Raw genomic sequence first — 27,511 nt, 5'->3', positions numbered from 1 at the left:
ACATATGGTGTAGTCAGGACTTTGTTACGATACCATAGGGTGTAGTCAGGACACTGTTACGATGACATATGGTGAAGTCAGGACTTTGTTACGATGCCATAGGGTGTAGTCAGGACTTTGTTACGATGACATATGGTGTAGTCAGTACTCTGTTACGATGACAAAGGGTGCAGTTAGGACACTGTTACGATGACATATGGTGTATTCAGGACTTTGTTACAATGACATATGGTGTAGTCAGTACTCTGTTACGATGACATATGGTGTAGTCAGTACTCTGTTACGATGACATAGGGTGTAGTCAGGACACTGTTACGATAACATATGGTGTAGACAGGACTCTGTTACGATGACATATGGTGTAGTCAGTACTTTGGTACAATGACATATGTGTAGTCAGGACTTTGGTACAATGACATATGTGTAGTCAGGACTTTGGTACAATGACATAGGATGTAGTCAGGACTCTGTTACGATGACATATGGTGTAGTCAGGACTTTGGTACAATGACATATGTGTAGTCAGGACTTTGGTACAATGACATATGGTGTAGTCAGGACTTTGGTACAATGACATATGGTGTAGTCAGGACTTTGGTACAATGCCATATGGTGTAGTCAGGACTCTGTTACGATGACATAAGGTGTAGTCAGGACTTTGGTACAATGACATGGTGTAGTCAGGACTCTGTTACGATGAAATAGGGTGTAGTCAGGACTTTGGTACAATGACATGGTGTAGACAGGACTTTGTTACAATGACATGGTGTAGTCAGGACTCTGTTACGATGACATGGTGTAGACAGGACTTTGGTACAATGACATGGTGTAGTCAGGACTCTGTTACGATGATATATGGTGTAGTCAGGACTTTGTTACGATGACATAGGGTGTAACCAGGACTTTGTTACGATGTATAATGGTGTAGTCAGGACTTTGTTACGATGACATAGGGTGTAATCAGGACTTTGTTACGATGTATAATGGTGTAGTCAGGACTTTGTTACGATGACATAGGGTGTAATCAGGACTTTGTTACGATGTATAATGGTGTAGTCAGGACTTTGTTACGATGACATAGGGTGTAATCAGGACTTTGTTACGATGTATAATGGTGTAGTCAGGACTTTGTTACGATGACATATGGTGTAGTCAGGACTTTGTTACCATGACATAGGGTGTAATGAGGACTTTGTTACGATGAATAATGGTGTAGTCAGGACTTTGTTACGATGACATAGGGTGTAATCAGGACTTTGTTACGATGTATAATGGTGTAGTCAGGACTTTGTTACGATGACATAGGGTGTAATCAGGACTTTGTTACGATGTATAATGGTGTAGTCAGGACTATGTTACGATGACATAGGGTGTAATCAGGACTTTGTTACGATGACATATGGTGTAGTCAGGACTTTGTTACGATGACATAGGGTGTAATGAGGACTTTGTTACGATGTATAATGGTGTAGTCAGGACTTTGTTACGATGACATAGGGTGTAATCAGGACTTTGTTACGATGACATAGGGTGTAATCAGGACTTTGTTACGATGTATAATGGTGTAGTCAGGACTTTGTTACCATGACATAGGGTGTAATGAGGACTTTGTTACGATGAATAATGGTGTAGTCAGGACTTTGTTACGATGAAATAGGGTGTAATCAGGACTTTGTTACGATGTATAATGGTGTAGTCAGGACTTTGTTACGATGACATAGGGTGTAATCAGGACTTTGTTACGATGACATATGGTGTAGTCAGGACTTTGTTACCATGACATAGGGTGTAATGAGGACTTTGTTACGATGAATAATGGTGTAGTCAGGAATTTATTATTTTATTTTTAAGACTTTTGATGATGCTATAACACGGTAGGTTTAATGTCTGTTACTAAACAGTGTCGATATTGCTTAAATCGAAACAATGATTTTAACAAATCCAACCTAATTACAAAATTATTCTTGTCGCCGACATATGAGTTAAATAGTAAAGTAAAATCAAGTATCAAGTATATTCTGAATCATTTCATAATTTTCAGTTATTATATTAAAGTGAAAAATTACTGTTAATTTTTAGAGTTACAATAAATATGGTAAAATATTATATCGTTCCTCATCAAGGAGTTTCTTCCCCTTGTTTTCATAAACTTCACCATGTATATATGTTTTATATAATTGTTTGTTTGTACCACCATTATCAGGAGAAGACTAAGATAGGCTATGCCTGATGTGTAATCCTTTTGACGCATAACATCTTTTGTCAATTAAATATTTTGAAATTGAAATTGAAAAAAAATGTTTGTGTTTTGACGAAAGCATGTATGGGAAACCGTTTGTCATTTTTTTTATAACTAATAGCTATTCTGAACTGTTGTATACAGCTATAAGATAATATTACGTTACCATTGCAATGACTCCTAGGTCGATTGGAATGTTTTAAATATCGGCAAGGGTCATCTTCGAGGCTTCTACTGCTCTATTTGATCCGGGTTCTGTACAGTTATATAGTGCATGTCTCGCTCCACTGAAAAAACAACTGACAATACTGTTTTAAGTTTGATTAAAACATGTCTACTCCGATTACAACCCTAGATATGCGTGAAAGATTTTCTGAGAATAACTGATAAACAGAGGCAATACCAAGAATAGTGAGGACTCATGTCAACGCATGATATAAGTATTGTAACGATATTGGCGCTGTGGCGATGTCTCCTGCAGGTTTATTAGGTAGCGTTGTACGTGGTTGACCGTATCTAATTTCGTAGTATTTGTTAAAGGACCTCTTACAGATACCATTGAATTTTGCCCACGAACCAATTAACCCCAGGTGCATTTTATAATACTTTGACAAAGAACCTGTGAGATACATCTAAAAGATTCAAAAGGCCTGTGCTAGGGATGATATAATGTTGTCCTCCCGGCAAATTCGTAAAACGATATCATATTTTCAAAAGTATATATTTTTGGAGATTTTGACTGAATTGGTGCACTTTTTATCAACTAAGTTATGTTCAAGTACACCTCAGAAGTGATATATAGGCACACAGAAATCACTAGTTTATATAGGGTCTTAAACTTAATGATTGATAGATATCTAGCATCTCTATGTTTATTATTTCCTAACGAATCATCCCATAGCTGTGACAAATAGCACAGAAAATCAGTTGCTGAACTCAGTTATGACCGTCACAATATTCACTTTCATACATTGCCTAATCCCGTTTATATATATATATATATATGTATGTAATATTTTTGTTTTGTTTGACCAAGGTTAATTAAAATTTTTGAATGTAATAACATCATAGAACGGAGTAATCCAAATAAAACTGAGTCATTGACTTTTAGTCATAAAAGGAACACAATTTATCCCGATATCTTATTCCAAAATGAAATTGTATGAAATGTAACTTCACATAAACACCTCGGTATATTTTTCTCTGCAGATGGTAAATGGCATCATCACATTGATTATATTTATGATAAAGCATGTAAACGTCTTAATCTACTAAAATCAGTAAAATATAAATGAGTCGTAAAACACTAGTCACTTTGTATACCTCTTATATTCGACCTATTTTAGAGTATGGTGATATTATTTTCGATAACTGTACCCAAGAAGAAGCAAATTTACTAGAATCGATACAAATTGAAGCTGCCCGCATTATCACAGGACTGCGTAAGGGAACCTCTCACTATAAACTTTACTGTGAACTTGGTAGGGACACCCTTGCTGCAAGACGGAAAAAACATAGACTAATACTTTTTTTATAAAATTCTCTTTGGAACAACACCAAATTATCTTAATGAACTAATTAAGCCATACTTTAATAATGCCAATCCGAATCTACTACGTAATGATAGAATGTTAACTATTCCACTATGCAGAACCAATATCTATGCAAAAAGTTTCATTCTAGCCACATTGAAAGATTATAATGAACTTGCAGCAAGGTATGACCTCACCAGTGTTACATCAATCTATCAGTTTAAAAAACTTTTAAAAATGTATTTAAGTGATATCAGATTAGAAAATGTTAATTATAATTATTTTAATGCTGGCACCAGGAAAAACAATATACTCCTTTGTCAGTTAAGAAACAATATGAGCAATCTTAACTTTGACTTACACAGAGATCATCTTACTGAATCTCCAGCATGTACGTGTGGTAATGGCCATGAAACAGTAGAACACTTCTTCTTATCTTGTAGTAAATATGATGAACCCCGAAGAATACTAAGAGAGAAATTACTCGGTCTAAATCAAAATCATAATCATTATAACTTAAATATGCTTTTGTCTGGCTGTGAAACTTGTAATAAATTAACCAATTTAAACATATTTGATAGTGTCATTGAGTTCATTAGAGCTACCAATCGATTTTTACCTGTATAGATCCTGATATCATCCCAATATTGATCTGCGATCTGCTTTTTATATTTTTCCTTACTAAAAATAGCATTAATAGATAGCACACTTTATTTTAAATATGGTCACCTACTCTACTCCCCCTTCTCCCCCCTCTCCCTCTATTCTGATTGGCATGTAATGTATGGCATCTAATTTATATTGTTTAACATATTATAATGATATATTCAAATTATCACATATGAAAGAATACATAACTGTTTGTTTATGTAATAAGTAAGGTTTGTTTATGAAATAAGTAAGGACAATACCAAGATTATGTATTATTCAAAATTTCTTTAATCTAAATTAACTTCATCTCATTCAAATCTATTGATATTAATGATATATTCCATCTTCAATGATAGTACAGTTATTTTATTACTAAAACTTGAATATAATATCCTTGACTGGATCCAAAGGTGGATGACCACTGGCAAATAAGCCATTATGGACATTTAGGCCTGTAACCTATGTGTGGATGGATCCAGTCATTTATATTATATTCTAATCTCTAAATTATGATTATATATATTTTGAAAAACAATAAATTTCGCACATAAGTATATTGGAGATGATATCTTAAATATTGTCCTTATCCCAACAGTATTCATCAATACAATTGCTACAGTATATGTTAATGAAATATGTTCAAAATTAGAATTTTGTTGAATCATATGTATTTTCTCATTGTTACTAGGAGAAAACTAATATAGGCAATGCCTGTTGTTTAATCCTTTTTCGTTATCCGAAATAAAATTTGTTGAAATGAAATAGAACGGAGTAGAAAAGGAAGTGTTATAACAATATATGAACGATAATGTGATAAGTTTTTCATCAATCAAAGTCTTTCTTTCACTGAACTTTGTTATAGCCATGTTTACATTGCTATGACGTCTGTTATGAAATAGACTTTGTTACTATTACGTTTGCAGTCAGGAGTAACAGTTTGATCGCATGATGTTTAGTTATTGCAGTCAGAACATTACAGCTATGACTTCGTAGTTTAAACGTTTGTAATCAGGACGTTGTTGCTATGTTATTTACTCTAGCCAGGTCTTTGTAGCAACGGAAAATAATGCCTTTATTGGCGGTTAATCGAGACGAGATAACATAAGTCTAACAATACGAACCCAATAACAAAAGACCTGCAATCGTATCACCTGATGAATAATAAAACAATGAAGTATCATGTTTGTGTTTTGACAAACGCGTGAATGGGAACCAATGTTTGCAAGACTATACTTGTTTTACAACTGAGTGAACCCTGAGATATAGCAATTATACACTTTTTATACACACAATGTACACAAAGGCATGTTTTCAATGGTAAATAGGAGGTTTAATGGTATATGTACACGTCTATCCGACATTAGTGAGGAAAACAAAATTACTGTGTGGCTTTATGTCAAATTTAAAGCCAAGTGTTGGTTAATCACACTTTTTAATGCTACAAATATTCAAATTCCCCATCCAAATAAAATACATTAAAGATGTATGTAGATATTTGTTGCAAAGTCACAAGTATATTTATACGCATGCCTATAGAGGCTGCTTTAATTAGGGTGCCCTGGGGTCAGCTCCTCGAACAGACCATATTGTTGTCCTAACGTGGGTGATTACACTGGGTGTCCTTTTAACTGTGAGATCGAGATTGGTTCGATGTGTTGCTTGTGTGAAATATATGTGTGTTCTGGGTTGCATTATCACGTATTTCTTAGTGCAGGATGTGTCTCATTTTATAGTACCTTACCAGTTGAAGCATCCCGCCAAACAGCACACAACGCACCCCACGATCCGGTATCATTACACTGAAAACGGAACATCAGTCGTCACATTCTCTTTCTGCTCTTCGCTATGCAGGAGTATACAATGATTGTTAACTATCATGTTTGACAATGCTGATCCACGCTGTTGGGACATAGTCTAAATCCTTGGTCGACTTAAGAGCGATTGGTTTGACTCTTGCATTTGTGAATATGAAGGATAGGGATGTTCTACCCAAGGGGCACATGATGTTGTAAAACCCAAGGCTTGTCGATGGTTTTACAACATTTTGTAATCTCGAGGGTAGAGTATCCCTATCCTTCATATCCACATATGAAAGGGTATTTTTCTCTCTTATTTCGACGTTTTATTGCAATTTAACAACTATGATATCCCGCCAATTTGAAAAAAAGTCCAAAGAAAATGGTGATTGCAAGTCAATTCTCCATACATGAAAATTGCGTGATATTTTCAACGCAAAAACCGTTGATTATAGTAAAACCAACACAGTTTCCGAAAACAAAATGTTAAATCGTTACTGAGAAAAATAGTAATTCCGTTGACGTCGTGACATCACCAGGCTGTATTGCATGGGTAGTCATGTAACACAGCCTCAGACGACATGAGTGTATTGCACAGACGAGTCAATATTACACCTGTAGGTATTAGAGAATATTAGGTATAAGAAATTTTCCTCCTCAACATTTTTAACCTGTGTTGAATTTGGTTTTTAAACTTTAATTTTGAATCCCCGCCCTTTCCCACCCTATAAAGGTTTTTATTTTGTATATCTCACATACGGGCTAAACGGCAGCTTTTACTTTGTAAACCCCACATTGGCTTTTTGGTTTATTTAATTCTTGAAGCAAATATTGTTTTATGTGTATTTCACATAAATTTTGTCATGTATTTTATTGATTATCATATGCTGTTGATTTAATAAATACCCTGTCACCCTCTGTGAGGGTGGCCTTATTCATTCAATATGGTTGTTATGTTGTTACTTGTAAGTATGTAGATGCATAAAATGCCCTATTACCAGCTCGGACTGAGTACAACAATCAAATATCACATATTCAAGTTGTTTAGTTATTTGGTATGAAATCCATGGAAGGATTATCAGGCTTTGGAACCTGTAAGCGCAGGATATATTTACCAAAATGAACATTGCTCCATATCTGTTGTGGATACCTGGAATCACCACCATCGGTACAACTAGTAATACTGAATGTTCTATTGACCTTGCAATTTAAATTGTTAGAACATGAGTAAGGCTTCCTATTATGGGTCTTCTGTTCACAATACTAATGCGATGACTACGACATTAGACAGTTACTCCTCTCAGATAAATATATAATGACTTTGTTGTTCTTGGGTTTGATTTTTTTTTTGGTGATATGAGGATCGCACGTTTTGTCTCCGTTGTTTACGCGTTTCTTTTGAATCGTGGCGTTTTATGGATCTGGTACTGTTTGTGTTGAGCCATCAGATATCTGGACTATCTGATGGCTGATCTTAGTTTGATAGGCCATCGTTAAGTGGGGGGTCGGCTGAGAGTACATTAGCGTTAGTTGTGTGATTATCCATCCTGGTGGCGGCTTTTGGTGGTTTAGTGTTATGATTGAAGTCGGCCTCGTTGCTGTCAAGGTTGTAGCATTATTTGTGTCTTTGCTTGATGGCAATCGTGGTAATCTTATCAATAAGTATCATGTTTGTGTTTGGGAACCAATGCCCATTTGTTTGTAAGACTATACATGTTTTACAGCTTAAATCACTGAAGGACAATCTCTAATGTGTTCAATGTGTTGCGTACGTGAATGCTGTGGAAACTGGACTAAGATTCTTTCCACTTTTACACTACAGGGACAGAATACAAGAATGTTTAATCTAATATCTATATATTTAAGTTGCTTAGTTATTTGATATCAAATATATGCAAGATAAGATATCAACATTGCTTAGAAGGTAAATTTAAAGTTCACTGATATTGGTAATCCAATGTAGACACTGTATAGTATGTCCGTAGATGGCAATCCATCAATAAGTTCACTGTTTCACACTTGTCTCTATTTGGAAATCCAACCTTTGAAAATATGTAATAAAAGTCCGATCTAGTGGACCGTCTTGTCCGCTTGACCGTTGGGATCCAACTGGCGTCCAAATATCCAAAAGGCGTTTTTATGAAGTGACTACTGTCCAGTTTGGCAGGTAACTCCGGATGTAAGGTTAATAACATAACAATTAAAAGATTTGACAATAGAGTGTGCGCTTTGATATAAAATGACTATGACACCATCGCCTCAGGTAGAGACATCGACAGTATAAACACTTTGATTGATAAGTGAAGAATTGAGCGTCATATTAATTGGCGGTAATTCCACAAAGATAAGGACATTTGGTAGATCTGAAGATCAGAACAATTAACTATCAAAACATTCACAGGTAAATTACAAACAATTATGTAAGAACACTAAACGTACGAAATTTCGCTATGATAACTTCCTCCGCGCTCCGTTAGACTCTGTCCCAGAGTCTAAATGAAATTGTCAAACAAGTTAGGTTTGTGAAAATGAATAATGTTCATTCAATAATTGTCCTTCAAATAAACACATATGTAATAAAAGTGGATATTGTTGTTCTCAAGAGACTGTCATTTAATAACTTCTTAATATATAGAAGAATTATAGTCTAAGCACGGGTTTCGCAAAACAACTAAAAGGGTTTTAATAGTAGCCGAAATCGTTTGGCCGAAATGGTTGGTTATAGTTAGGAGGCGCATACTGTTGGTAATTTTGTCGGGGAGTTTGAAAATTTACAAAACAATTTTCTCTTTCAGAAATTTGAATTTTGCTTTTAATATCAGCAACTATTTTCTTTGTGATTTCTTCTTCGAGACGAGCTATTTTTTCAGATTTCTCATTGCTTCTTGTTTCGAAAAATTCCTTTTCAAGTTTCAAACGCTTATTTTCATTCTGATACATATTGAACGTGTTTGCAAAGCTTGCTTTGAGTCTATTTGTATAAGCTTTCACCTATTTCTGATTGCAAACGTTCATTTTCTGCTTCAAGCTTGGAATAAGTGGTGTTGAGTTCTTTCATTTCCAGCCCGTTTTCATTCGTGCCATGCTTGATTTTGATTGCTGTTACAATTTGTACTTGATTTGGATTTCTTTTGTTTATTTTTGTGAATTCTGAGTCTGAAAGTTCCGAAAATGGAAATGAACATGCGATTGATTTCCGCGAGATAAATTCTGTCATTCGTTTTGCGTCCCTGCTTTTATGAAACGTACTTTTCGATTTAGGTTTTGGATTGGATTGGTCCGAAATTGGACGCTTTGAAAAACAGGCCCGTGCAAAATGTCCGAATTTGCCACATTTGAAGCATTGGGCTGATTTTGCTTGACAGTTGATATTGACGTGCTCTTGAAAACAATGTAATACCCACTTACCACATCTATAACACTGGTTTCGGGGCGATGACTGCGAGGATTGTGGACTGATGGATGACATCGAGTGTCCCTGGTGCTTTGTAACCATTGTTTGGCAAATTACAAACAATTATGTAAGAGCAATAAACGTACGAAATTTCGCTATGATAGTATCAGGATTTGGAACCTGTAACCAGGATATATTTACCAAAATGAGCATTGCGCCATCTCTGATGTGGATGCCTGGAATCACCGGTAATCCTGACGCTATATTTACGGTGTATGCCATCGGAACAACTAGTGATACTGAATTTTCTATTGACCTTGCTATTCTAGGTGTATCGATTTGCATTTCAATTTAAATTGTTATAACATTAGTAAGGTTTCCTATTATGGGTCTATATGGGATAACTACAACATTAGAGACTTACTCCTCTCAGATAAATATACATAAATAAAAAAGGAGTAAACTTCAGGCCGACGATGAGGTTATATCTTCTAATTTTGTTTCACATTACTCGATAACCTATTGAGTGTACAGCTTTATCCTTGTTTTTATTATATTAGGTCATCTGACATAAAAGGTCAGGATGACCCATAGCCATCGTGCTTCGTCCGCCGCCGTTCGTCGTGCATAAACCTTTCATTCATGTTATTTCCTCCTTCATTCCATCTTCTTCTACGTTTACTGCGCTCCTTTATGTACTAGCATGTACAATATATAAGCCCCATATGAAGTTGTTATTGTTTGTGTGTGCATGTATATATTAGATATTGGATATTTAATAGTGTGGCAAGCATTAATATACACACTGCATATAGGCGAGAGTATATGATGTATAGTTTGTAAACAGTGCAGTTTGGAATGAAAGACTACTACGTTTGTTTAAATGACTTTAACCTTCATTCGACAATTTAAAGACTTTCTGTCAATAACTAAGGGGTCTAGATACTCATATTAGGCATGTAGCATGAATGAAAGAACGATTACCAAGTTTGTTCAAATGGATTTTCTTGGTTCTTCTTTTATGGCAATAGTCGTACAATATATCAGAATTTTCTATTGATGATTCCTTAAAGGTACACAATACCTTAATCATTATTCGAAGAAATTGTGAGCATCTTCCAATGTACATTGTATGTGCATTTTCTTGTATTTTATTTATTGACACACTTTATCCTGTATTTTATACCATTGAATTTCGCACTTGATTCTGTATTTTCATCCTATTGAAATGTACACTTTATCTCAAATATTCACCTTCATTTTACTATGTCAGTTCTTGACAGTTATGACATAACTTATTTTTGAAGAGTTTGCAATTTTTAGACGTTTCATTAACTCATCGTTGTTGACGTCAAACCATTCGTTTGTGACTACTATTAAAGTTATATGTGCCGTAACTGGGCGATAATTTTGACATGCTATTTTTTCATCATTAATTTATTAAAAACCATAAGGTTTGATGAATAAAGCTGTAAAAATCATAAAATGGCTTCAGATGACTCATAAACGTTAGTAATAACACAGAAATTTTGTACTGTAAAATTGTTGTTTTTATGCCTTAAATATGTTTAAATGAAAACATACCTGCAGAAGTCACTTTATAATTACTAAAAACATTGTAAAAATGTGTAATGAAATTGTTGACCACAATTTGGCTTCATGGTCTCACCGTATGTACTCATTTCACTTCACTATTGATGTAAATAAATGATTTTTGGCAGTACTGCTAAAAATCATTTTCAGCTCTTATTTGTACGTGTAAAATTAAAACCTATGCATTGAAAGCACTGAAATTTTCAAAAAGTTGGTAATTTTTGGTGCTGAATAACATATTAAAAGTTCATCTTGATTCGTGAGTATGAAAAATACGGCACATATAACTTTAACGTATTATCTTCTAGTAATGGTTTTACCGGTATGCAGGGGGGTCGAACGTGTCTTAGTATGCGAAGGTGTAATTTAGAATGCGAAGCAAATTATGACATATTTTAAAAGGTTTTTTAATTGAAATATTTAATTTAATTTCGGTGATCACGGAGCAACGTGAACGGAAAATCATAATTCATGGTACTACATTATAAAATGAGCTTATTTATATGTTTTTTCAGCGTTTCGAGTAATTTTACCTTTCATCATACAAATGTAGATTTTTCGGTATGCATGACAAAAAAGTGTCAGCTAAATTTGATGTTGATTCCATCAGAGAATGCTTCACACAAAAACAATCTACCACTCTAAAATAACTACATCACATATCAGCAGTTATACCACTTCCAAATACATATCTTCATCACATGTAAAGTTAGGCCACATCATACCAAAACCGGTGGTGTTCTCGACTACGCATACCACTGATTGCGTACAGCGAAATAAAATGATCGGTACTGTAAATTCAGCGATTTCTCACAATGGACACATGGAAGACATTGATTAATAGGTTATGTTACAGCTTTTTATCTATCATACGTTTGTTCCAACAAACTACAATTTCACATGTAGCAAAATAAAGCTGTTCTTTTTGTGTATGAAATTCGCGTGGTTTTCTTCAATATATTTTTAATTAGATGAGAACAGTAATCATCTCTTGTATTTTTAGAAACAGCAATCATTTTGTCACGAAAACGCAATATCAATAAGAGGGTTGCATGAAGCACAGAAGAGACGTGAGTGATTTCCCAATCATGGCTCATACTCGAAACATTTCGCATACCAAGACATTCGACCCCCTGGGTATGGCTACTCTGATGGTTCTTGTGTTGTAGCATGATGAGCTGAATAATATGAAATAATATAAGAGAAGAATAGATAAGTGAATATTGATGACCATAAATGGCTCATTAAGCTATAATCTTGTGCGACGTTTGACTTATATCTATAGTAAATTGTTTGTAGACACGAAGGAAAAACCTCTTGCACCACATCCATCTCTGGCCGCCTTTGTGGTAGGGAACTCCCCGATGCTCGTCCCTAAGCCCTGGCCACGTGCGAACTTCCAAGAAGCACTTTTAGACACTCTTTTATATTTTAAAGGTAAGTAAAGTTAATAATATAATATTTGATGATAATATAATAATATTTCGTTCCCACGCAATAGTATTTAGTTCCCACGCAATAATATTTCGTTCCCACGCAATAATATTTCATTCCCACGCAATAGTATTTCGTTCGAACGCAATAATATTTCGTTCCCACGCAATAATATTTCGTTCTCTTGCAATAATTTTATTTATTTCATGTCCGCTCCCAGCCACCGTACATAGGGCTAGCTACTATACTATGCTTAAATAATTTTGAATTTGTGGTCAGAATACAATGAGAAATACGAAACTGAAGCCATTAAAGTTTAGTGTTTTTTGTTACTTTAAAAGGAATGTTATAAATATGCTTCCACTGTTCTTCATCTAATAAAAATTCTTTTTGCCATTTCAGCTTACCTGTAGGTTCTGTTTCTGACTTATTAAGAATAGTACATTTGTATATAGAAATTGTGAATTTTTCATATTTGAAAGAAAATCTGTATATTTAGGGGAACATTTGGACGTATAAGTGGTAATAGGTTTTGCGGCTGAGGGTTAGGCAGACGTTTACGAAGAGCAGATATCAGTCCTTGAAATTGAAGGAAGTTGATGTGTAAATTATCATATTTTTGTAAAAAATTCTTCAAAAGAGTAAAAATTTATGTTAATTTGATCTTTCAGAAGATCAGCAATTGTGTGAACTCCTAATCTATACCAAGCTCTGTAGAAAACGGGTTTACCATCAACAGTTATATTTTTGTTATGACAGATACTTTCTGTTAAAATGGATTTATTTTGTAAATCTTTAACTTCTTTGGAACAGTTCAATTTATACCAGGTATCTTTCCAAAAATCATTTGTACAAAGGTTAATATATTTTAAAATATATTCACCATCAACATTTAATAGTAAATCAAAATCAATGTGTTCTTTTAAAATAGATTTCAATTTCCCTTCGCAGGTGTATAATCTCCTGATCCAACCTAATTTAAGGGAATTAATAAAAACATTTAAATTAACCATTTTCAAGCCACCATTAAAATATTCTTGAACGATATTGACTCTTTTAACTTTGTCTGTTTTACTATCCCATAAAAATTCAAATAAAATTGTATTTATTTCTTTTATAACCTTTTCACTTGGGTCGGGAAGAGATATGAATAAGTGGTTAAATTGAGAAATCATTAGTGATTTTATTATATGGACTTTACCAATAGGAGTCAGTTTCCTTTTTTTCCAGGCGCTTTTTTTTCCATCAGATTTTTCAGTTTAACAATTTTTTTGTCAAAATTTAGCTTTGGTATATTATCCAGATTTATATCAAAGTCAATACCAATTAGCGTAAATTTAGTTTTTCCCCGATTAAAATTGAATTCCGGAAGCATCCTTTCGTTATTGTATTTCATGCTACCAATCCAAATTATTTCAGTTTTGTCTACATTCATGTTTAGACCAGATATTTTTTTGAAAAGAAGTTAGTTCTGTTAGAGTCTCACTAAGTGATTTCTCAGACCCATCTAATGTGAGAAAGGTATCATCAACATATTGTGATGTGAGAATATCAAAGTTCTCTGTTTTGATTCCATTTATATTAAGAAAAATTCCTAGATATCTGAAATTGAACCTATACCAAATAAAAAGGGCTACCAAGTTTGTTAATATGAATGACTTTGACCGAAATTCTTTGTTGGTAAAAAAACCCGTCCAGTGACAATTTCTAGTTTTCTTGGTATGTTTCCAAACATTTTAATACCAAGGAATAGGTATATACCGTTTAGAAAAACAATACTTTTATAATACCGTATGTTATTTAAATCGACATACAAACAGAGATAAATGAACATGTGTAGCAATGTTATATCATACTAGTATACACGATGATCAATGTTATATAATCTCCTTGCTGTTTGTGATTCTGCTGTGCATGTCCCATCACATTCCTTAATAATAATATTGAGATAAGAACAATTGTTATTGTTTGAATGTTTAAAATCAGAAAGTTTATAAGAACTAAATACTATAAGGTTCTCGAAAAGATAGATAATTACTATCAAGTACAATTTACTTTCCATATATTTCTTTCAGATCCATGGATTATATTTGAAGAATCACCTATTGCGGAAACACGAGTCACTAAAAATGGGACTGTCACGGAAATGACATTAGAAGCTATAGAGAATTACACAACCATCTTTAAAGGTAATTTTTTGTTATCGATAAATAGCCATATTGCAAACCAAATTATTTTAGTGTTGGAAGAAATGCCCCTGAATTTCGCAAATACATAGTTAGAAGTCGCGAAATACATCGCCGTAAACAAATATGCAAACACATGTAAAATAGAAACAAAATGCTTATAATTAGTAGGCTTTTCTAAAATTATATCGCTTTGAAAACTAAGTTTACAGTACTAAATTGCTAGTGAAATGTAAAGGCCCTCTACCTTTCTGAAACAAAAATTCGAAAGACAATAACAGAAGAAAATTTACATCGATAGTCTAAGATGAGGTTACAACACCGATTAAATGCGAGATTCCTTGCGTAATTTATTTGAACAATGAAGATTCATTTCTCCGTTTTACTATCCATGCGCAGTTAACGCGTGGTTATTAAGATGACGGCGGGAAACAAAAGACAGCCCGCGTTATGAAAATTAACATTTAATTTATTTTATTTAAATTTTTCAGAAGGTGATGATAACTGTAGCATTACCTGTCAGCTTATAATTGTCTCTAAAACTTTACAAAATTATCAATCTCATTTTACATTCCCATTTTAAACATTAAAGGGTTTGTGCAGTCAAAAATGATAATTTCAGTTTATGCTGGAAATGGCTTTATTAGAACGTGTAGAAACCGCTCCGTGCCGCGTGCGACCGAAATAACCTTTAAGCCGTCCATATCGAGGTCCAAAATTCTGACCGCCCGATTATGCATATTTTCTAGCTCTAAACCGTGTGACGTCATAATAGTCCGTGGCTTATAGCTGTACTATAACTGATGTGCTATCACTTACATCGACGGTCACAGGAAAAACCGATCAACGATTTTTTATGATTACTTTTGAGTGAAGTTAATCGTACAATAACTTTGGCTCGAATGTAAATAACTAAAAGAGTGAAATTCGATGTTTAAAATACTCTAATTTATGTACAGTGTATAATAGCAGGTATATTCGTGTAATTATGAAAGAAAATCCACAAGGAAATAAAAATTTTGGATTTTTTGTCGAGGAGTTCAGCAACGAATAAGCTTTAATTAGATAATATTTTCCTGTAGTCTGTATCTTTGATACATTGTGAATTACAAAGTTTGTGACTGTATAATGGCAGTTTACCAAAAATGGTTCTAAGAACTATTTCAACCAAAGATTTAACCTTAAAGATGCTCCACCGCAGACAGAGCATAACTAATATTCATCATTTGAAAAATAATTGGCGTTTAATCGTGTATATATATGCCTTGTTAACACAAAAAATAACATAAAATAATTTCTTTTGCCTTTGGTGCATGCGCAATCAGTACTTCATTCTATATAGGACATAGTACCACGGATTTTTTTCGGGATGCAATTAATTATTTTTCATATATTTAAAGGGACAATTCAGTTTAAAAGAACATTAAAACTTGTACATATATCGGAGAAAAAAAAACAGTTCTAATGGAAATTAGATCAGTCGGTTTTACTTTGATATGCCAGAAAAGCCCATGGTGGTGAAATGCGTGTGTAATGATTACACATTGTGGTCGAACATCTTGTATGCCGAACGCTGTCCTTTGCTCGTAGAGTAATGCAACTTTTGTCTAGAACTGCTCAAATCGCTCTGACAGTAGTGTGTTTACCTTATTAGGTTAATTATCTTGCCTCAAAATCATTTTATCACCTCCTCAGTGGTTATGTAGTTCATTTGTTGAGGAAACCTTTCAGAAAAAGGTATATACCAACAGTCCTGAAAACACACACTACATAAATGACTTTGGTAAGAGAGAACGGACGGCATCTACTCCCAACAGTGCTGTGGATCGTCCTACCTCTAGAGCACGATTATCATCTTTCGAGGCTGGTAATGGGTCTTTCGAAGCCAATGGTCATTCCAGCGAGCATCACCCCCAACTTAACCTAAAGGAGACAACGAGTCATGGAACGCCATTCAACCTGAGATAGGGAGGCGCGGAGAGTGACTGTACGGATTCTATATCCGTGGTTTCATGGAATATCGGGAAAGGTCTTTGCAAAAAGTTGAATGACAGTGACTTTTTAGAAACCATTAAAAATAACGATATTGTGTGCATTAGTGAATGTTGGATTTCAGAAGAAGATGTAATAGAATGTCCTGGTTACTCTAGTTTCGCATTTCCTAGGAAAAGCGGAAGGGGAGGGGGCATAGTTATTTTTTACAAACATAATTTATATAATAACATTACAGTTGTACATAACACCAACGATTCAATAATAGTTCTGAAATACACCAAACAAAATTGTACAATTCATTTTAGTTTTTGTTACTTTCCCCCGGAAAATAGTGTATTTTATACATCTAATAATACTGACTTGTTTCAGAGTTTAGAGGAAGCACTTGTCAAATATAATAATGAAGGTTCGGTATACGTGCTTGGAGATCTTAATTCGAGAACAGGTGTTAGACATGATTTTATTGAGAATGACATACCAAATAATGATCTACTAGATAGATTAGAACGTTTTAACTACAACAGCGATGCAAACTTAGAGATTAGAAGTAATATGGATGAATATGTGAACTCATTTGGTAGAAGACTTTTATCGTTGTGTAAAGCTAGTGGTTTACGTATTGTCAATGGCCGTCACGAAGGTGACAGAGATGGAAGTTTCACTTTCTACAGTAAAAATGGAAAAAGTACTATAGATTATTTATTGACATCTATTGAAAACTTTAATGATATTAGCATGTTTAAGTCTGGAAATTTTTTAACGATTTCAGATCATGCACCTATCACTTTTAGAATACGATTGAATTATAAACATGATGCTTTGTCTACAAGTACACGATCTAGAAGTAAGGAAAGAGCTGAGTGTGAGTCTGTTAAATGAAAAAATGAAAATATTAACATCATTCAAAAAAGCCTGAGTGATAATTCAAGTAATTTGATGAATATAAGTAACAGAATAGTTAGTTCCCAAAAAGATGTAAATGGTGTAATTGATGATTTAAAATTGAAATTATTGACGCTTGTGTTTTACCTTATTGTGAGGTTCGTAAAGCGTATTCGAAGTGTAATATGTCTGAGCCAATTAGAGCTTAAAGGTGTGATGATAAACCATGGTTTACAAATGAATGTAAGAAAAAGTATGCTGACTATAAAAAGGCATTGACAAATTTTAATAAAGTTAAGTCAGAAGTTAATCATCATATACTTATTGACAAAAAACAGAATACAAAAGATATGAAAATAAATTGAAAAGACAATACAAGAGATGTTAGATCTGATTAGAAAAAATAATCCGAAACAGTTCTTTAAATATTTCTCGAAACAAAAAGCTAAAGTATCGCAGTCGGATTTAAAGATTGATGATTTTTGTACCCACTTCAAAAACTTAAATAATAAGGAATTTGACAATGCCTACATTTGGAGTAACGGAGAGCCTAGTTTTGAAGAGTTAGACAGGCAGATAAGCACCGATGAAGTGTTAGCTGCCATACAAAATCTGAAAAGGGGCAAAAGCTGTAGCGAAGATGACATTTTGAATGAGGTTTTCATAGACTGTTCGAATGAACTACGTCTGTGTATTACTAATGTTTTCAATAATATATTCAGGTCTGGGTTTTTTCCAGAGTCATGGTCCAAAGGTTGTGTAGTACCAAAAAAGGTGATATCAATGACCCAAATAATTATAGGGGGCTGACATTAGTTGTATGGGTAAATTATTCACATCGATACTTAATATACATATTATTTTCGGTATAAGTTCGGTACTGTTACTCCAATATCACATAACTGATAAAACCGTCCACATTTTATTTTTACTCAAAAAACTGTGCTGTGTTTGCATCGTTATGGCAGAAGTTTGAAATAAAAACACGGATTCTAGATTTATTCATGCTAAATTTTGGGATTTTACTCGTAAAAAGATAGTGTTACATTATACTGGTTTTTTTATTACACAGAAATTTACATATGCTATCTAAATCTCAGTCCAGACTGATCCGAACATCATTTTGATATCGCTAACAAATTGGACTGATTATCTAATCTAAAGTTAGATATATGCTTGTTTGAATGTTTGAAATGGTGTAAATGGAATGTATTGAAACTGAAAATATCTATATCATAAAGTTAGAATAATTATTTTACTCGAAAAACTCAAATTGTAGATCTAACGTATACGTGTATGTGCTGTATAGATGTATAGTACTAGCTATAGGCTTACCTTGTGTAGCCGCGGACTACTGTGACATCACAAGACCACGTGACCGCCTAGCTCAATATATCTGAACCGTAGTCGACACTACCCGTAAATCACGACCAAAACCAACCGATAGCGCTAAAAGCTAGGCGACTTGTTGGGTGGAACTTAATTTTTCATTCATCCAAAGCAATATCCTGACGTATTATCAAAAAAAAATTGGCTACACAAATCCTTTAAAAGCCATTTCGGAAAGGTAGTGGAACTTTAATATGGCTCTATTATCAAGTTAAAATCAAATATTTAAAAGATAGCCATTGTGATATTAATCACCACTATGTTTTTAAACTAATTGCGTTGATCAATGGATGATTGTTCTACATGATACATACTATACTGTGAATAGTTCTTCATAACGTCACCCTGTTTTGACCTTCTGGTGAGCGCTCACCACTGAGTTAGGCTCTAGGTTCTGTCCCCTGGCCGAGATATACCAAAGTGAATAATAATGATAGTTTCTGGTCCTGCTTAGCGCTCAGCATTCTACTATAAAAAAATACACAACACGAATATATCACAATCTCCCAAAATACGCACCTCACACTTCATACACACTATACACCGCATACATGTTGCGAGGCCGTCCTTACATGACTCTGGCTATTAATAGGACGTTAATTTAAACAAAATCTGTGGCAGTCATATTTCTTCAGTTCTACTATTATTGTTCGTAAAGTTTTATAGTTAATTAAAAGTTATATATCTTTCTTAATTGAAAGTGTTAATAAATTAGCATGGTTTATCACTGTAAATGAGGTTCTGCATTTCATGTAATGTGGATTTGCTCTTATGTTATCTAATTCGTCATATTTTTTCAACAAGATGCAGATCCACAAGAAAAAGCCTATCCGGACACGTTTTTATTGATTGGAATAAAACAGGTATATAGTATTTCTTATCCTTTTTTAAACGTGTTTGTGAATTCTTAAAAGATGGGTATGTATTACTTCCTGCCGTTTGAAGGCTACTCAGTGATAAGCAAACTATTTTTGCGTTGAGACACTTTAGGATCAGCTGCATATATTGTATGATATTCAAGACATACTTTCTTCTGCACACTCAGTGTAATTTCAGAGGTCAAAGTTCAAATTGTGAAAATTGATGTTTTAATTCCTTACGTCCAAATTAAATACATATGATAGTGAAAATGATTGTTTGTTGCTTGCAGTTTTGCCTGCAAATTAGTATGTGAATAACAGTTCAAACAGATGACAAACTGAAGAATTAGGTCCTAGTTAATCATATTTTAGCATTAAAACTTTAATGACTAACTGGGGACTTTTGTTTTTAAACCATTCGCTAGATTGAGATTGATTTTGAACACTTCATAATGAGCTTGGCATCACGTAATAAATGATGTTAGCTTTTAACTCTTATGTATATATGTAAATGGTGTATCGTTACAGGACACGAAAACTCTAAATGATGTATCTGATAAACGTTTGCCCAAGGAATATGACAATGTCTTTGAAAAGAAAAAGCCATATTATGGCTCATTAGTGGACTTTCAGAAGGCACTGTCAGAAAAGAAGACATCGCCCCTGAAACTGACCAACCACGTGTTTGGTAAGTACAGTAATAATTGATCATATAAAATATTGGACTTCATGTGTTTCTTCTTTCAGACTTTGTATATACGTTACAAAACTTAAAGATAACTCGCAAAGATGTATAGAATGTGAAGTATAATGCCTTGGATTCGATTACAGAGTTTTAAAACATATTTTAGCAGAGAAAATACATGTATAATAAGGGCGCGGTACTAGGGCACGAAGTGCGATGCACTTCTAAGGTAACACATACATGAAAATATAAGAGAAAACCCAATCTTCAAAATTCAATCCTACATACTGACAGCTTCGGTTTGCGGTCGCCATATTTTTACCCTGCATGAATATGGTGTTTGAAGTAAGCTCATTACATAATTGAGTGGTTCACACGCTCTTATGATCCGACGAACATAATCTTCATCCGGCAGAATCTCAGTGCTATCGCTCTTAATTTGCAAGCGTTCAATCAGCTGACAAAAAACGGAATATCTTTTACTGAGAAAAAATGTCTTTCTTCTCAAATGGGGGTTTGGGACAAGGATAGAGTGTGAATTTACTATGAATAAAATAAGATCATTAGGCTACGCTATTTCCATAAATTGCACTTTATAGCATTGCATAATTAGTGGGTACTGAATCATCTGGCTGCGCCCTTTAAAACCTTGTCTTCAGTCATGTTATGAAGATCAATAGCCTTCCACAGGGACCTGATAATTAGTTACAGTTTATATAGTTATCCCCCACCAGAGTGCACAAAGAACATTTTTAGATGTTTTAGGGGTCTAGATCAAAAATTGGAAAAAAATCATACTCTACACGTAAAGAATGGAAAGCTCCGCGATACAAAACGTCTACCCCACCTAGCTTTAGCGGCTAAAATCATATCACATTTCTAGCACGTCTTCACAAAACGGTTTCTACTGTTGGAAAGAGCGATAGCTTTCCTTTCAAAGTCATCGCACATACTTTTGAAAGTGCCGTCACTAAGACGACAGCAGCCCAAAAAGTACACAAATATAAGCCAATCGGGGTCTAGAAAATCATCTTGGGAATGGGGATATGTACAGTGAGTTAGGAATTGCAATTATTAACTCTCAATGATTTAAGTTAAACGATTGTCACTACTGCTATTTAAGAATTTACAATCGGTGTTACCAATGCAAGAGTATTGGCTCCATTTTATATATTGTCTTTGCTGAGTTACATATATACTTATTTATGTAATAAATTTGAAGAAAAATCCTTACGGACGAAAAATTTACACAAGAAATGAATAGTCAGTCATAACGTTATTGTTTTTATTTCTTGTGTACCTATATATATACTTATTCATCCAGAACTCAAGATACCGACCATTTTAATTGTGGTTGAAGGAGGTCTGAACACTGTTGAACACGTGGCCAAAGCTGTCAAAGCACAACTCCCTGTGTTGCTGATACGCGGATCGGGGAAGGCAGCTGATCTCATTGGAGCCTGTTTGAGGTAAGGGGATTCATATTTAAAATTCATATAAGTTGAGATGAGGAAAAGTCGCCTTTGCATAAACCAGACAGTTTTCAAAATGTTTATACGTAAACTGATTATACATATCAGAAATTATTTTTGTATCACGATTTATAATCAATTCGTATATAATTTTGGAGGCAGATGTAAGCTGGAGTAGTTTGAGAAAATTAACGACCTATGGCCAGAGATGAAGGCCTCTAGGTATAGTGTCAAAATGTTTTACCATAAGGCCCCAGTCCGTGACAGTCCCTCGGGATTTATCCATTTTTTATAGAAAATTGATTTCCTTTCTTCGGATGCTGCACATCAAATGTTAACTTCGTACTTTCAACTTACAACAAAAGAATAATTTAAAGGAATTTGCAAACAAGTCCCCTATATGGACCCAAACAATATGGCCAATAAAGGTCAGACCCATGGTTTGTACAAAAACCAGCCTATCGGGGACACAAATCTGGCCCCCTTTCCCATTTCTAGTCAACTTTTGTCAACAAAACTTCCATTACTCATTAGCTGTAGTATTGTTACTATGTGCTGCAACTACAACTGTAGTACGGTCCATTACCAAGTTCTTTCTTGGACACAGGCACTATTATTATTAAACACAAACTAAATGCTGCCGACAATATATACAAATAAATGGCTAGTCTACCTGACTCCAGATCACACATTAACAACCATTTTCTGATTCATTTACACCTTATATATATAACAATTGAATCACCTTGAACGCCGTGTATCGAGGCTGTTTCACTTGACAGTCAGTTCCTCGTGTACAAAGTACACAGTATTACGATACCTATACCGAGACACCTGTGACTACAATACCGAGTCACCGCGGCACCGAGTGCTTTGGCAAACCTAGTCTCGCTGTTCAAGCAACACGTCGCCCTTTGTTACTGAACACCTGGAATCGAGCTGACACCCCGTTACCATTCACTCGTCAGTACGTCGCTGTATACTGCAGTTCCCTGTAACGTATACCCCAAAGTGATAACAACAGTGGAACCCCGACTTTCTCAGCTGGAATTGGTCACCGTCAGAATCTTGCCGAAGCGAATCTAGCTAGACTATATATATATGTAGATGATTCTTGGTAAACAGAATTTCAATTATTAACTACTTATTAATTTCAACAGCAATCAACCTCTCGTTGATAATATATCTTCCCTATATTTAATTGTAAAATTAGAAACTATTTACAACATTGTAACACTGCCCATTTCTTTTTTTTTTTTTTTTTTTTTTTTTTTTTTTTTGTAATTGTTTATTTTTCAAGGCATTTATACATACATGTAGTATAAAAACAAAAAGCAATCATTTGTCATCAATCATCATTATTATCATCATTATCATCATCATCATTATCAGCATCTTATCATCATCATCATTATCATTGTCAATACTAATATGTTATCATTATCATCATCATCATCATTATCAGCATCTGATCATTATCCTCATGAACATCATTATCATTAATAATCATAAGTATTACCATCAAAATCAACATCATCCTTATCGTCATATCATCAACCATCATCATCATTATTGCCTTTCATAAACGTACACATACACCGTTATACACACTCTTATACACACCTTAACACACTTTCACTCACACATACACACAGTCTCTCACCTTCATTCACACACAAGTCACACTCAGATACACACGAGCATACACATGGAGAAACAAGAAAAAAATTTACAAAAAGAAATGGAATACTGTATATGGAGATACAAAGTTTAGAAAGGGGAGGGGAGAGGAGGTAGGGAGATTCAATCATTGTAGTTTTAATATACTCTAGAGAAAGGAAATTGTATTTAAATATTTTGACTGGAAATTTATATCTTAATTCGGCACTGAAAGGGTCAAAGAAAAACTTAAAACAGTCTGTTAATAGTAATATGGTTATTGTGTTGATATAGATATATGTATAAGTACGTATACATGTACATGCATGTAATGTGTATGTAAATATGTATATATATACTTGGTATATATAATAAATTAATTAATAAAATTAAATTGAAAAATGTGTGTACATAAGGGAAAAAAAAAAAAAAAAATGTATTTAAAGTTCTAATAATGGTTTCCATTTCCTTAAATTAATTTCAAACAATTGTTTTTTCCCTTGATTGTTGTTATTGTTTAAAAATTTCAGAGCTGATAAGTGCTCCTTTATAGTATTAATAAGGGCATTTAGGTTTAAAGATTTATTTAAGCATCTAGTCTTATAAATGTAGTGTTTTATTATAATGATTATTTCGTTATCAATTGGATTAGTATTTGGTGATAGAATTCCGAATAGGTGAGATTCTTTGTTTGTAGAAAAAGGAATAAATAGAATGTCCATTAGAGTTTCAAGTTCCTGTAATAAGCTCTGAACCTCTATACATTCCCATAGACAATGGACTATCGTTTCTGTTGCGTTGTTACAAAATGTACATAAAGGGCTTGTAGCTAGCTTGGCTTTGAATAGGAAATTATTTGTGACTAATATATGGTGGATTATTCTAAGTTGGAACCACTGTAGCTTTGTACTGTGGGAGACTAAAAAAGGAATTCTGTATATTTTTTTCCATTTATCTGTGTCATAGTTAAATTGCTGTCCCCACTTCGTTATTCCAGTTGGTACAGTGGCTGGTGTAATAAGACATTTGTAAAAATCTTTTGAGCCTTTTCTATTTCTGAAAAAAATTTCAAAAAGCAGGGGAATAGATGGTTGAACTGTTCGCTGAAATGGTAACAACGAGTTTGATATCTGCCCATTTCTTAGCTGTTAAGTAATTAAAGACTTGTCATAAACGTCCGGAAACCAAGGGGAATAAATCTAATCAAAATATCGTTCAATTATCGATCAATTTCATCGGGTTATGAAATAAATTTTGTTTGCAACCTTTTGTGAGAATCCGCTACGCGGATTCACACAGTTTGCAAACAAAATTTCTTTCATACCCCGAGGGAATTAAAAAATAGTGACTTCAATGCTCATAATTAATTTTCCAGGCTAGTTATAAAATGAAATACGTTTACACGTACGATTCCATTGATTTTTTCCAGGGGATTATTTTTTTCCAAAACAATACGCAACGTCAATGTTTCTATTGTGACGTCACGATAACGTCGGGATTTCCGCGCCATTCTCGGATTTTTTTTCATCGTGGAATGAAAAAAAAATGAATAGGCCAATCAGAAAGCCAGTAACAAAGAGAAAATTAATTATTTATTCATAATGAAATAAACTATATATAATCTATATATAATTCATCGACATAATATCGATAGTCGGTCATGGCAGAAAGAAATTATTCAAATGGAATAGTTCAATTTCCCTTCAAACTACAACCATTCGCTTCAGTATAAATACAATCAATTTGCAGGAATGTCCTCTTTTCTCTATGTTGAATCCCGCACCTCCGGCACCAGAGTGTCAGACTCAACTTTTCAGCAAGGATGTTTCGATAAGTAAAAAGGAGGCCATAGTCCCTATTTATTGAAGATCATTCTCTATGGATGTTTTATTTGATATACCCCTCATAACTTTACAGTTTACTGGCTGAAATATTGCTATGTCTAGTTCATAAGTTAATATCTTGAATGACAACATTTGATAACAACCACTGATTTATTATTATTTTTGTTTATTACTTATAGAGATGAACACGCATTGGCGACAGAGGCACCCTTGCTTTTTGGAATAACTTTCTCTAAGGAAAACTTCATTTCCCTTGAGGAAAATATAAACATCATCAAGCAAAACAGGAGTATGGTTTGTATATCATAAGTAGCCTAGTAAAAGCAAAGAAGCTCCCTATTTGATGAAAAATATTGGCATTGTCATATCTTATGTATTTATTAGAGCGCAAATTTCTACGCGCCTTCGACCGAATATGTATCGAAGGCAAAACATCAGAAGCGTCTAAAAACAGAAGTGTAACCTCTAAACTTTGCATACTCTATATGTAATTCATTGACATAATATCGATAGTCGGTCATGGCAGAAAGATATAACTGAAATTGAATTGTTCAATTTCCCTTTAATCTTGTGTTTCTATCAAAAGCGGAACACTTGCCCTGTATCAAAAATGAGCGGAAATCTGGCATCAGGTTTCATGACGAGATTTGATTTTTGTGTAGATGCGTAATGTGTTATCGGGATACGCTTTGAAATTACTGTTAGTAGTTTAAGATAGCCACATATAGACAAGAACGATACAAAAATGTATTGATCAAAAATATACTCTTTGTGTTGCCAAGGGTATGGCACTATCAGCCATGACGTCATGAAGTATAATGCCAAAGATGACGCTACAGAACCCCGCGCATTTTTGTTATACATAACATGTTGTTTTTATAGGAAAAGACCAAAGAGAAAACTGAATTATAGACTATTACATTTGAAGATATTCATGTCGTGTATCTGATTGACCGGATATCAATAACCTGCCCATGAAACATATACAATGTCTTTGCTCGACACAAGAATATTAGTCAATAGCGTTGAAGAATTGTATTTAAAGTCCTAAGAAAAGTCAGTGACCCAATTTAATCAAGGAATTTTAATCTCGAGACAAATGTACATACATGTACACTTCTGAAGTATAGCTGTGCTGTTCTGACGGTTTGCCTTAAATTCATATTAAAATCATGCAGACACTGGGCGTGGGATCTTACCCATGGAGGAACCAACCGCAAGGGGCACCAGTGTACAAAATGTGGTAGCGCAAACGTTTTAATCAACAAACACAAACGCAAAATTAGTCTTCAACTTCTAATCAAATATATCAATTATTTCTTTGAATTAAAAATATTAAAAGAACATATATCCAGGTTTCAGCTATTCTTGAAACTGTTGATTATGATGTATTTAAAATCGATGACAATTCAATATGCTCTTTTGCTTGACATAGTTTTGAATACGTACATGTACATGAATACGTAACTGGTCTCTAGGATCTAACAATGACTCTTGATGACATATATGTAGTTCATTAACGCAGACACCCAGCCAATGTGAGTCTAGAATGTAATCATCTTAAACAGGTCATGTCAAGATTCAAAAATCAAATCGCTTTCTTAAAAGTTTTAATGATTGAATAGAAGAAATGCCTAACTAGGCAATGTGACTTACTTCATAATTTTTCATGAGTTTTCTGAACTGATATTCACAACCCCAAGATTTGCAGGCAAAAACTGCAGTCAACATTATTTCTATGTTTATAGTCTATCTATTTAATTAATTAGGATTTAAGTAAACAATGGAAATTTGAATTTTCACCCATTAACCCTTGACCTCTAAAATTACCATGACCCCAGAAAACTCTGATGATCTGAATATACACTACGCAGCTGACCCTAATGTATCTTCTTGCAAA

The 27,511-nt window shown here is 34.0% G+C and overlaps 1 protein-coding gene across 1 annotated transcript in view; it reads left to right on the top strand.

Annotated features, from left to right (window-relative positions):
* LOC138330530 (transient receptor potential cation channel subfamily M member 5-like) overlaps positions 1-27,511 on the top strand; it is an 89,091-nt gene that overhangs the window by 11,336 nt on the left and 50,244 nt on the right. Inside the window, exons 5-10 of the mRNA XM_069278100.1 lie at positions 12,505-12,642; positions 14,715-14,828; positions 19,896-19,954; positions 20,480-20,639; positions 21,961-22,105; positions 25,791-25,905. Coding sequence (XP_069134201.1) covers positions 12,505-12,642; positions 14,715-14,828; positions 19,896-19,954; positions 20,480-20,639; positions 21,961-22,105; positions 25,791-25,905 — 731 coding nt within the window. The remainder of the gene's footprint in view (positions 1-12,504; positions 12,643-14,714; positions 14,829-19,895; positions 19,955-20,479; positions 20,640-21,960; positions 22,106-25,790; positions 25,906-27,511) is intronic.

This window comes from Argopecten irradians, chromosome 1, assembly GCF_041381155.1.
Source record: "Argopecten irradians isolate NY chromosome 1, Ai_NY, whole genome shotgun sequence".
NCBI classification, from domain to species: Eukaryota; Metazoa; Mollusca; class Bivalvia; order Pectinida; family Pectinidae; genus Argopecten; species Argopecten irradians.
Note: the sequence above shows the minus strand (reverse complement) of the source record. Positions and strands in the feature narration are given on the sequence as shown.